The following is a 13,151-nucleotide window of genomic DNA, read 5'->3' on the forward strand; positions in this document are numbered from 1 at the left end:
TCATGAATCAAATGTCCCTAATGGTAAGGGCAGTTTCTCCCCCCTGGCTGCCTCTGTCTGCGGTGTGGCAACGCCTGCTACCTCCGCCGGAGTGGCCAGCTTACGCTAGGGCCTAGTGTCTGAGCTCTGGAAGTCTGCTGCCAAACGTCTAAGACTGACAGTGTTTGGGTGCTTTGCCCTGGGGTGAAACAGGTGAGTGGGTCGCCAATTGCCCACTCATTCGCCTTTCCAATTTTTCAATGCTGCTGGTGGTGGTGGTGGTGGTGGTGGTGGTGCCAGCATCTCTTCTCTGCCAGTTCGCTTCCTGGCTAGAGTCATGCCCAAAATGTCCCTAATTGTAAGGGCAGTTTCTCCCCCCTGGCTGCCTCTGTCTGCGGTGTGGCAACGCCTGCTACCTCCGCCGGAGTGGCCAGCTTACGCTAGGGCCTTGTGTCTGAGCTCTGGAAGTCTGCTGCCAAACGTCTAAGACTGACAGTGTTTGGGTGCTTTGCCCTGGGGTGAAACAGGTGAGTGGGTCGCCAATTGCCCACTCATTCGCCTTTCCAATTTTTCAATGCTGCTGGTGGTGGTGGTGGTGGTGGTGGTGGTGCCAGCATCTCTTCTCTGCCAGTTCGCTTCCTGGCTAGAGTCATGCCCAAAATGTCCCTAATTGTAAGGGCAGTTTCTCCCCCCTGGCTGCCTCTGTCTGCGGTGTGGCAACGCCTGCTACCTCCGCCGGAGTGGCCAGCTTACGCTAGGGCCTTGTGTCTGAGCTCTGGAAGTCTGCTGCCAAACGTCTAAGACTGACAGTGTTTGGGTGCTTTGCCCTGGGGTGAAACAGGTGAGTGGGTCGCCAATTGCCCACTCATTCGCCTTTCCCAATTCTGCTGCTGGTGGTGGTGCCAGTGTCTCTTCTCTGCCAGTTCGCTTCCTGGCTAGTGTCATGAATCAAATGTCCCTAATGGTAAGGGCAGTTTCTCCCCCCTGGCTGCCTCTGTCTGCGGTGTGGCAACGCCTGCTACCTCCGCCGGAGTGGCCAGCTTACGCTAGGGCCTTGTGTCTGAGCTCTGGAAGTCTGCTGCCAAACGTTTAAGACTGACAGTGTTTGGGTGCTTTGCCCTGGGGTGAAACAGGTGAGTGGGTCGCCAATTGCCCACTCATTCGCCTTTTCAATGCTGCTGCTGGTGGTGGTGCCAGCATCTCTTCTCTGCCAGTTCGCTTCCTGGCTAGAGTCATGCCCAAAATGTCCCTAATGGTAAGGGCAGTTTCTCCCCCCTGGCTGCCTCTGTTTGCGGTGTGGCAACGCCTGCTACCTCCGCCGGAGTGGCCAGCTTACGCTAGGGCCTTGTGTCTGAGCTCTGGAAGTCTGCTGCCAAACGTCTAAGACTGACAGTGTTTGGGTGCTTTGCCCTGGGGTGAAACAGGTGAGCGGGTCGCCAATTGCCCACTCATTTGCCTTTCCCATTTCCTTTTCCATTTCATTATTTTCCTTCTGATACACAACCAACCAAACATAACACACACAATAACACATATAACACATATAACACACAGTGACATCACACATAACACACATACACACACACTTACAATGCACAAAACACAAGGACCTTTTCCTTGTTATTTGCCCTGGCCTTCACTCACTAATAGCATTACATTAACACTATAACTCACACTTCACCCTATAACATTTTTCCATCCACATACCTGCCAACAGACCCAACTTTTTCAGGGACAGTCCTGCTTTTTTCCAGTCCTGTCCCATCTAATTTAGCTAAACTAGGTATGCAAAATGCAAATACACATAGGTAGGTATAGCTCGGTAGGTAACGCTACTATAAACATTTAATAAATATAATCAAGTACTAAATAATAAATCTAACTTTAAAATACATTTAAATAAACCCCTATTTTTTTTTAAAAAAAAACATTAAAATTAAATTATTATTATTTAGACATAATCCATCTTTAACCAAACCAGTGCACTGCTACTAATCTTAAACATAACCGTACATTAACCCTAAGCTATTTTTTAGTTCTTGTCCAACATTTTTCCATCAGCATACCTGCCAACACACCCAAGATTTTGGTGGACAGTCCTGCTATTTTCCAGTCCTGTCCAATAAGTAAGTTGGGTTGTTGCAAAGTATGCCATTGTAAATAGGTAGCAAATGTTAGGCATGTAAAGTGGTCCAAAATCAATTTAAAAATGTAAAATATTCCCTATTCTTTTATTAAACATCTATGGACAGTACACCTCGGTATGTGTGTGCAACTCTATTGGTCGTTTCGGCAGGGGGCTCGCCTGCCATCAACGAATGAAGTGCATTCTGCAGTTCTGCAATTCACTCGTTGATGCCAGACCAGCCCCCTGCCGAAACGACCAATAGAGCTGCACACACGTACCTTCACGGCAGCTGCTGCTGCTGTGATGTGTTATTAACCCCGTATTAACCCCTGCTAGGCAACCAGGAGGAAAACGAAGATTAAACGAGCACGAAGAATGTCCGCGAATATTCGCCCGAAGAGAAGACAGGAACGGGCGAATATTCGCGGAATACGAAGATTTTTTTTCCCCCGAAGACGAGCACGAAGACGAACACGAAGAGCCCCCTGGTGCCCAAGTCTAGTAATAATGACTTGAGATCATTTTCATCACAAACATGTAAATTTATAGCAAGTCTTGTAGACTAATGTTGCCTAAAGTGGGCCCCTGGCAACCAAACGTATTAATGGGGACAAATTGGTCTGTCGCACTGATATTAAAAGAAACGATAACGATTAAAGCATTTTTTTGAGATGCTGTGTTTTATATTCATTTTTAACAGTTAGTAGCAGTGTTACTAGCGATTACTCAGTGGGATTATGGGACATTCCAGTGCACATGTATTAGCCAATGAAAAACCTTTTTATCTGTACTAGTAAAATCAAATCTTACTAGACATTTAAATATGCATGGGACCAGCATAAGTCTCTCCAGAACATGCGACAAGACCAAGAACAAAATAAGGTTTGGTGTTTACTGCAGGAAAAAATGGGCAGACTAGTTGGACTGATTGGCTCTTCCGGCCATCCCATTCAGTTTTTCTGTGCTCTGTTCCATGGCTATTGTGACCAAGTGCATTTATCAAAAAAATATATATCAATGATGATTTTAATGCATCTTTAGGAAATATCTAGTCAAGGAGAGTCAGCAATAATTAAAGTCCAACTTCAAAAGACTGGCTGAAGATCAGATGAGTTATATGTCAGTAACCATAGAGATAACTAAGACAGTTACCTAGCTGGATATTTTACTTTACTTTTCCCGCAGCCATGCTCTCACTCTGTCGGCAGCAAAATGATGCAAATTCAGGTGAAATAAACCTCTCATGTACAAGTGGGTGCATATGATTCAAGACAAAAGCCTTCACAAGAACCTTCAGCTGCTTAGAATACTTCTGGTTACTGATCGGTTCTTGGCTATGAAACACAATGCTAGAGAACAAAGCTTTTTGATCTAATATATATTCTTTTAAGTCTGTAGAAAAAATACACATTTGCACAAGTAGGCTTATGTAAATGTGTATTTTTACTAAATACTATTCCCAATATACATTATTTTACTTTATTATTGTGACCGCTATTTATGAAGCAGCAAAAATTTCCATGGAAGAATTTTAGTTCAAGCTTTGTTTAAAAATACATTGTTTGCTCTTACACTTGAGACACATTGAGGTATAAATATAAGAAGTTATTCTAGCGCAAAGTGTGAATAGTGGTCCTATTACTATAGCAACCAATATACTCTTTCTCCTGATTGCACCATTCCATTGGGTGCTATGGTGATAAGACGACCATTTTTGCACCAAGATCACTTTAGGTATATATTATAATGTAATTATATATGAATTAATATATAATATTTTGTTCACTGGTATATTACAGAACCTGTTGATATAATAAGCGTCTTGCCAATTCAATGTATTAGCCAGAACAGATTAAAAAGCCATGACTAGCCACATTTATGTGAATACATATATATAAGATTCAACGCAGTGCGTATGTTTTATTTTTCTTGCAGGCTATTTTTTCAGTAACAAACCCCCATCCTGATGTTGTCTTGGTTGTCAGAATAGAAAAAGTTCTCATGGGAAACATTGCCAGCAATGCTGATCCATACATTAGAAATGCAGATTCCTCCAGCAAGGTATTGTTGGATATAGACCCTTTGATTTGGGAGTCAAGTTTGTTTAGAACTTAAACTGCTTCGGAAACAGTTAGTGGTCTGGAACTTCCTGTTGGTTGTTCAGACAGCTGTGATGACATCGAAACCATTGGGACATATCACCAAATTCTCAGTATCACAAGTAGCTCAATACATTTTGTTTCCGTTCGCTTTTGGAACTTGGACTAGTAGTTCATATTTGCTTTTATATCTGGATTAAGTTGTTAACCCTTTATCCATTGTTAGAACTGCTGTCTCTGGACAGAGACTGGAAGAAAAGAATAGCCTCAGTGACCCCTGGGGGTAATTTCTTTCAGAAATAATTTATAACAGCGATCAGCCTATGAGCGAAAATACATTAGAGGGTAAACGACTGATGCTTTCTGAGCCTGTTTCATCAACCAAAATGCTTATAGCTATTTCTGACCTAGTAAGACGTTTTTCTCGTCATCTGAATGTAAACAACATACATAATATATGTGTTTTTTTCTAATTGCTATTTTCAATATACATGAATTTATTATTGTTACCACTATTTATAAAGCAATATAGGTATTCTGTAACACCGAACAAAAAGGTATTATGCGTTTGATATACATGACAATGCTAATTTAAATTCTTTTTTTATAATATTTATTTAGTCAACGCAGAAACTACTGAAATCAACTAAACAGTTCTGTAGTAAATTGGGAAAATACAGAATGCCTTTTGCATGGTCAATGAGGTACGTAAAAAGATCTTTTTTTTTTCATACCCAAATTTTTTTCAGGGTTCAGTAAATCAAATTATGTTTGCTGCACTGATCCCTATCTCTCCATTAAACAAGAGGAGTTTCAATTACAAACTCTGCTTGTTTATTTCCCCAATATCCACTTTCTTAGTTCTTTAGCACGCTGAATACACATCTACAACTATTGGGGACACGTCCTTATCATGTCCTATGCACTCTCCTCTGATGCAACCTACATGTGCCGCCAGTCAGGCTAGCAGACATCGTTAGTATTAATGAACTGTCATACCATTACAGAAATGTGCTGACCGGGATCTGTGTGTTGAGAGAGTTTCCGGGCTCAGACATAGCTTCAGCTCGTACCAAGTTCTAACCTGATCACTGCCTGCAGTGAGAATATATTTTTTTGCAAAAAAGGAAAATTTGAGAAAAGCTTTGTATCTTCTCTATTAAAATACTTACCTTTTTTCATGCAGACCAATATTTAAAGATAACTGTGGAGCCATCGATCGAGAATCCAGATTCTCCCCTTTGTTCAGACAAGAAAGTAACAAGATTGCTACAGAAGACCTGTTTAAACTGGTGTCAGAATACAGAAGGTTCGATTAAGTAGCCTTGTTTCTTAACAATATATTTGAACTTGCAGTTGACTAACGATGTTCCTCTTGTAAGTAGGCGGGTTTAGGGAAGACCTTCTTCATCCTTTCTAGTTTCAACATTATGTTCAGTTATGAGTTATGGTAGATAGCCTTAAATTTACAGAGTCTGAAGAGTTTCATATATGTATATTTTTTTCCAGTGAAATAATGGCATATTTTGTAATCCTGGTTCTAATCCTAGGACCAGTCTTGTATATCTTGATTGTTTCAAGACTCACCTATGAGTACTAATCGATAGAAAACATAACTGAAAAGATAGCACTTTGTATAGGGTTATATTCTAATCTTTCTACTGCATGTATATCCCCATTATCACACCTACAATATTTTATGTTAGCTTTTAGTAGCTTTTTTGTAGGCTCATTTATTACTCAGCTCTCAGTATGACGTTCTCATAGGTGACATTGGCTTTTCTTTATCCCGCCAAGAACCAGCTATGGTCTTTACCATCGTAACAGCACCAGTCTTAAGGAATCTTTTCCAGCACTAAACTTCCTACCCTATACACAATTATGTGTAGGACATTTGCCTGTATAACATATAGTTAACTATATCCATCTATAAGTCTGTCCATCAATCAATATCAGTATATAATCATACAAACTTCTCTGGACGATACACCTTTTTATAGCATTCCCAGTTAAGCAATACTCTGCTTTCTTCCTAAACATAGTAGCCATTTTGTGTCATTACTTACATATTTAATGAGAGGTGGTGGGATGTATGTCTGCCATAATTGAATATAATAATTATTATGATTATTTTTCTTATTATTTATATTATAGTGCATATTTTTAACCTTTAAATGGAGCTATACAAGAGTTATAAATAAGCAAAATGATCCTACAAATGGTCTAACCAATTAATTCTTGTTTATTCAATGTTCTTGGTCGGAGAACATGAGGATAAGGATGGATATTGCTCATTATATTACAATGATTGCATTATAAGAAATGTATTCTCTATTTCATCTCTGCTGTCAGAACATCACCAATTGCTTAATATCATGAATCTGACAATGCATGCAGCCTTTCTGAAGCATAACGAGACTTCTCTGTTAAATTTGTTTTTCCGAATATTATATTCTCAGTGTAATAGTTTTCCATAAAAATAATTTGTGTTATCTGACTGAAGTGCTGTCAGTATTTTGTATTTTAATGCCATTACATAAGTTATGGTGGGTAAAAGGTGATGGAAACCCTTCCACTTAAATTTAAGGGGTAGTAGAAGTATTATTAAACACTCATCTACAGACACCTGACAAGCCAGAAGGCTTGTTTTTCCCTCAGAAATCTCATGGTGCTTCCACAACCACAAGGGATTCTGGGTAGGCACATGCAAATAAGGTTAACAATTATCACCTTTGCCTCTATATCCACTTTATACATGGATCCCTTGAAAGTAATTGCCAGCTGTACAAGACAGCCTTTAGACAAAACTCGGGAAGAGGTACAATAGCCAGATCACCACTCATGGACGGAACAGCTGTCCATGAGTGGTGATCATACGGTTTAACTCTGCATATTGTTTACATATTTGATGTATTTTATTGTTTTTTCCCTGCAATAAAATGTTTTATGTTTACTTTAATATTCAGGGCTGAGAAGATTAGTAAAATACAGATAATTCCTGGAAGCTTGGAAATATCAATAGACACTGTTCCCATGGAACTCCCAAGTGAGTAGGATCTTTTATGTTCTTGTGTTGTTAATAAATGATTGTATGTAGATGTGAAATAATTACAACCATGCTTGTCTGTTCCTCAGAAACAGTAACAGTGCTTCAGTGGTATTTACCAAAACTAGAGTTTTCCTAAATGCAAGCTCAGCTATAAAGCCAATCAGCTTGGTTAAGCACAAAAATGTCCATGCGTTTAGCCCTGTAGTGCATTAGTGTCTGTGTTGCTTGACACTTGAAAATACGCACGTTTGACACCCCCTATTTGCACAATTTTATTTTTACAATTTTAAATTAAAAGAAAGTGAAGTAAATAATACAAATTTACAATAGTACCAGAAATTCATGTTTATTAAAGGCAGTTTTTCCTAATACATATTCATATTTTTAAAAATGCAATATTCCAAATAACAGTGTACTCTCTTTTTTTTTTTAGACTGTCTTACCTCATCTCTAATACCAATTAAACCATTTGGTGAGCTAGAGAAGTACACACCCACAGTGGAAGTGGAAGAGTTTGTTCAAGCGTCAACCAAATATTCTCAGCCTTACAGAACCTACAAGAACCAAATGTATTTATATCCCAAACATCTCAAGTATGACAGTCAGAGGTGCTTTAACAAGGTAGGTGACGTAGAGGGTCGTCATACTGGCTCTATCTGCAAGATTATAATGTTGTGATGTAATACGGTAGAATATTTTGCAGAGCTATCCCCCCAAATCATATGTAATTCTTTGTAGCCTTAGTACTAATGTGTGTTTAAAGCCTCTTTCAGAATAGCACTTTAGGAGAATAACTCTCGAATTTGTAATCTGACTCTCCCTGGTTTCTCTGTTGTTTGAAAGGTTCTACAGATGTGTGTTAGTGGGTACACCTTTGAATACATATGATTCTAAAATAATACACAAACTGATTCAAGGCTCTGATGAGCCCTGGGCCAAAAATATAATAGCAGGTCCCCCTCACAACAATACTTTATTGTGTTTCAAACACATCAATGCTGACATATTTACCCATACATATCCATGTTCACACGCACACCCATGCTTACACACATATATACACCGATTAGGCATATCATTATGTTAAAAAAGCGAATAATAATAATAATAAAGGCATATAGAATCTAGATAGAATAACTAAGAAATGTTTAACCTGTGATGGGGCAATGTGAGTACTAATGAAGCTGTATCTGTAATACCGTCTGTCTACCCCTGAGGATGGCAAACACCATTTAATGTGTTTTTTCATTTTTTTATGATATAAAATACTGCACATATGCGGTTGGGAACAGCTAATAAGTTTGTCATGCAGGTTTTCTTCTGCACCAAAAGCTGGCTGCCTATTTTTAAAGTTTAAATTGTTTTCATTAATAATAATGAAATGTTTTTCTGGGATTCTCATTTATTTTTTACAATAGTTTTCAATATTTCCCGTTTGTTCCATAGCTAAGCAAAATAGCATTGTTGCACAAACTCTTTATGTTGTGGTTCTTGCAGGCAAGGAACATAATGGTGTGTATTGAATTTAAGAACTCAGATGAAGAAGGAAGCCAGCCTCTAAAGGTAACTAAAGGCCAGAGCCTAAAAGCCATGCAATATTATGCTACAATGTGAATACAAGGTATCAATAACAGCAAAGTTAGTTATGTTTTTAGTGGGGATTAGTTGGTTTAGGACAGAGGATCATATTGTAGTCTGCATTAACACTAAATAGAGACTTGGGAAGTTTTAGAAACTGATTCTATTTGTCATTTGTTTTCACCTTTTTAAAATATCTAAAAAAAAAAAAAATGCTTATGCTTTTTATATACACTAAAAATCATTCTGAATAACATGTTCTTTATTTTTATCTTATTATATTTTATCTAGTGTTTTGGCTAATATTTTGAAGGGGTGACTCATGTGTTATTCAGAAGCATTTCCAGTAACGTGTGAATGTTGTTAAATCATGATGTAATACAACAGAAGCTATGGGGTTTTTGTGGGCCATACCATAACCCTCGAGGGTCTGCTCCAGTCTGTGGGAGGCATTTCATTAAAATGTTTGTTCTTATATTATAATTTAATGGAATAAATTAGTTGTTTTTTTCAGTTATAACCAGTAACAAAGTTCATATGTAGATTATTTGTAGAAGGTAATGGGAACAAATGTTTTTAGCCATCACAAACCCAGCAAGCCAATGTAGTCTGGTTAGAATTTTGTGATAGATATATATATATATATATATATATATATATATATATATATATATATATATATGCATTATCATGGGAAGGTAATGTTAGACAGAAGAAGCCTTAAGAAAGTTGAAAACTGGAGCTGAAGAAAAAGCCATTGCCAAAAGTACACGTGGGTATGTATTAATCCTCTCGTTCAGGATGTTGGAGAATCACCAAGCAGCAAGGCTCCAAATATACACTGATGAAAACATCTGTATCAAGCAATGGCTCCCCATTTTACAGAAATAAAAAAACATCCATATTTTCAGTCTGGTTTGACATAAAAAAATCATTACTAGTGTTATGGATCTTTTGGCTTGCTGTAGGGACTCCTCTAGTGCATGGGAATGAGGATCTATCAAAACGATTTTTATCACTTAGCTAAGGTTTCTAGCCACAACACTTGGCGGGTTGGTAAAAAGCAATTTATAATAATATTTTCTACTCCAGATTTTTACTTAGCAATGTTTTACACACCCATTTAGAAGTTCCTTTAGAGCTGTCCTGAAATAAAAGTACCTATTACTATAATACCATATCCTTTCTGTCTGCAGTATTAAAGCTTTTATTTAATTCTATGGTATTTACTTCCATATGTCTACTATGACAAATCTGCGATTTTTCATAATTTTCTTTCTTTTCTGATCAGTGTATCTATGGAAAACCCGGAGGTCATTTGTTTACAAGAACAGCATATACCACAATCCTTCATCACTCTCAGAATCCAGATTTCTATGACGAGGTCAGTCTGTGAATGTTATCTGTCGTGTTCACTTATACTGTCCCCATCCACCTTTTGTATGAACTCCACACCAATAACAGTCATCATACTCATGCACTAATTGTGAATGGATCAGTTAATTACGAAACAGCCCATAACGGGTTTGTTTAAACTGCATTCAATTTTTTATTTTTTTTTATTTTATGTTGATGTTTTGGTCGTTGTACTGTGAATGTGTGAAAAAAAAAAAAAAAAAAAATAAACTGCATTCAATCATCTCCCATTAAAATTGAAAGGAATTGACTAATGGCAGCAGCCTTGCAGTGTCTATCATCTGGCAGTGATTAGATTAAGCTTATGTTTTATATTTTCAAAAGACCCTGTAATAAGTGGTTTTCTCTTCCTGTACCAATATGGTTTAATAACCAAGAAATGTTTTTTTTCTGTTTGCAGCTCAGCATATTCCACCTCAGATCTTTCATATTTATAGCCAAGGCTTGCTGGCATTTTTGTACATAAAGTATAGGTTAGACCAATATAAAATAATGAATTTTCCAAATGTTAGCTGACACCAAAATTTGGCTTTTATGATGTTATTATAAATGAATACTGCACAATTCATTAAGGTCCTGGCCGTTTGTAATACTGGGCTCCATCCACAATTGGAGGGGCAGTGAAGTTGAAAGTAATCCATTTTAAACTATAATCTGATATCTGATTATTATTAATTATATTATTAAAGAAGCATCCATAACAATATTGCTTGCCATTGCAAGATAACCATATTGTATGTTGTGGGTAAAACTGTACCTCGTGCCAATACTGGAGTAAGCTAGTAAAATGTATTTTGTAACCCCTTTATGCCCACAGGTCTTTATGACCAGAATCTTTTTTGTCATTTTTTTAAAACCATGATAATTCCCCTTTTCATATTTGATGAACCCACACAAAATACCTAATTGTGTTCCTTTACATTCATAGTAATACATAAAACATAATAATTATTAGTTATAATAGATACAAACCAATACTAGAATAGAAAAACAATCTCCTGCAGTGTAGGTGCCACAGCTGAACAATGAAAGTTTAGGAACATCTCCTGATATTATTTTTATGTTCAATAGGGCCAGGTTCATGCTTTACATATTACACTGTATTACATATTTGCTTAAGGTGTAAAATAAAGTGTTTTTTTTATAATTTACTTTATGGGTAGTGCTAGGGCTAAGGGGCATTTTTTATTTAAATTGTATTAATTTATTTTATTATTTTCTGGGGGTGTCAACAATGAAACCTTGACACATACTGGAAGGCAATGCCCGATCACGTGATGGGGCATTCCTTGTATGATTGTGTACCAGTGCTCATTGCAAACGTTGTTACATGCGATCGGTCGGTAGGAACCCAGCAATGCTTGCTTCCACCAACAAAAGAGACTACAGGCTGTCAATAGACAGCGTGATCTCCCATTTAGCCGCATGGAGATGTCCCTGCCACTGCAACAAATTCAGGATGTACCAATACATCCTAATGGACTTCTTGGCACAGATTTTAAGGACGTCCTAAGGGGACTGAAATTGCTAAGATGTGTTCTCCATGATTAAAGAAGATGTTTCTAGCCCATGGATGGCAAACAAGTAGCTCTCTCCGTGTGGAGCTACAAAACCCACAATGCTTCTGTGATATTCATTCAACCTTCGGCATCATGGGAGTTGTAGTTCCACAACATTGGGGAACAGAGTTTTTTGCTACTTTTGTTCTGATTTATCCACTTGTACATCTTTTCTTGCATTTTATGAAGAATTTCACTGAAGTGAGAGTAATCTCACATCCCTATAGTCATTTATAAATACTATGTGCAAACATGACAGAAAGGAAAGGAAGGGCATGGTTTCTGTGTCTGGGATGAAAGCCTTGTTTCTCTGAGACCAGACACAAAAGCTGTATTGCTTTAATCTTCTTTGTCTGATGGGTTTAATTCAGTTTTCTGCTCCAGCTGCAAAGTATTCTAGAACACCTGCCGATGGGTCTGGTGCATGAAAAAACATGTGTGAAAGCAAGCCTAGGTGTAAAGTATTATATCTTGTGCAAACATAGGTCTGTACAATTTAAATATTTTCATTGGATATGTTATCATTGATATTATTATTATTAGGATGTACAATGTAAGATCTGTGTCCAAGATGCATGTATCTAAGGAGAAGTGTGATATTTTACATTTCAGGTGAAAATTGAGCTTCCCACTCAACTTCATGAGAAACATCACATTCTGTTTTCATTCCATCACGTCACCTGTGATATAAATGCAAAAGCTAATGCCAAAAAGAAAGAGGCTCTGGAAACCCCAGGTATCTAGAAGGATTACATTCACCCACATGTTGTAACCATCTCTAAGTGAATGTCCTCATTTAGATATTAAACTCATCACTTGTTGTCTTTTTTTCATTTCTACTCCATTCATCTCCATAAGTGTATGTATCCATTTCTTGTATAAAAGTCTGTCTATTGCACTTCTGTGATAGTTTTCTTGTCTTCGGTTCTTATAGTTGGATTTGCATGGCTGCCCTTATTCAAAAATGGACAGCTTACCTCACAAGATCACCTTATCCCTGTTGCTACGACTTTGCCTCCAAAATACTTAGGCTATGAAGATTCTATGTCTGGAAAGGTATGACAGGAGTCTTAATATGGGCAATTGATCGCCTTCAAATTGATACGTTGTAGTTCATTAATATTTCCTTCTCATAAGTATGTTATCCAACATGCACGGTTTAATTATATAAATAAATAAAACAGTTAAATAATAATATCTTAATATAATTGTATTTCAGCTAAGTGGAAGTGACCTCAAATGGGTGGATGGAGGAAAACCACTTTTTAAAGTGTCAACTCTTATTGTATCCACCATATACACTCAGGTATGGTCTTGCTCCCAAAATGCTACAGATAACGTAT

At 37.5% G+C, this 13,151-nt stretch overlaps 1 protein-coding gene across 2 annotated transcripts in view; it reads left to right on the forward strand.

The window, feature by feature from the left end:
* Window positions 1-13,151, forward strand: part of DOCK10 (dedicator of cytokinesis 10) — a 94,515-nt gene that overhangs the window by 45,138 nt on the left and 36,226 nt on the right. For both annotated transcript variants that reach the window (XM_053458886.1, XM_053458887.1), the window contains exons 13-22: window positions 4,043-4,168; window positions 4,828-4,910; window positions 5,393-5,515; window positions 7,173-7,252; window positions 7,689-7,876; window positions 8,753-8,818; window positions 10,125-10,217; window positions 12,421-12,544; window positions 12,743-12,864; window positions 13,028-13,114. In XM_053458886.1, coding sequence (XP_053314861.1) covers window positions 4,043-4,168; window positions 4,828-4,910; window positions 5,393-5,515; window positions 7,173-7,252; window positions 7,689-7,876; window positions 8,753-8,818; window positions 10,125-10,217; window positions 12,421-12,544; window positions 12,743-12,864; window positions 13,028-13,114 — 1,092 coding nt within the window. The remainder of the gene's footprint in view (window positions 1-4,042; window positions 4,169-4,827; window positions 4,911-5,392; window positions 5,516-7,172; window positions 7,253-7,688; window positions 7,877-8,752; window positions 8,819-10,124; window positions 10,218-12,420; window positions 12,545-12,742; window positions 12,865-13,027; window positions 13,115-13,151) is intronic.

This window comes from Spea bombifrons, chromosome 3 (assembly GCF_027358695.1).
Source record: "Spea bombifrons isolate aSpeBom1 chromosome 3, aSpeBom1.2.pri, whole genome shotgun sequence".
In the NCBI taxonomy this organism is placed as follows: domain Eukaryota; kingdom Metazoa; phylum Chordata; class Amphibia; order Anura; family Pelobatidae; genus Spea; species Spea bombifrons.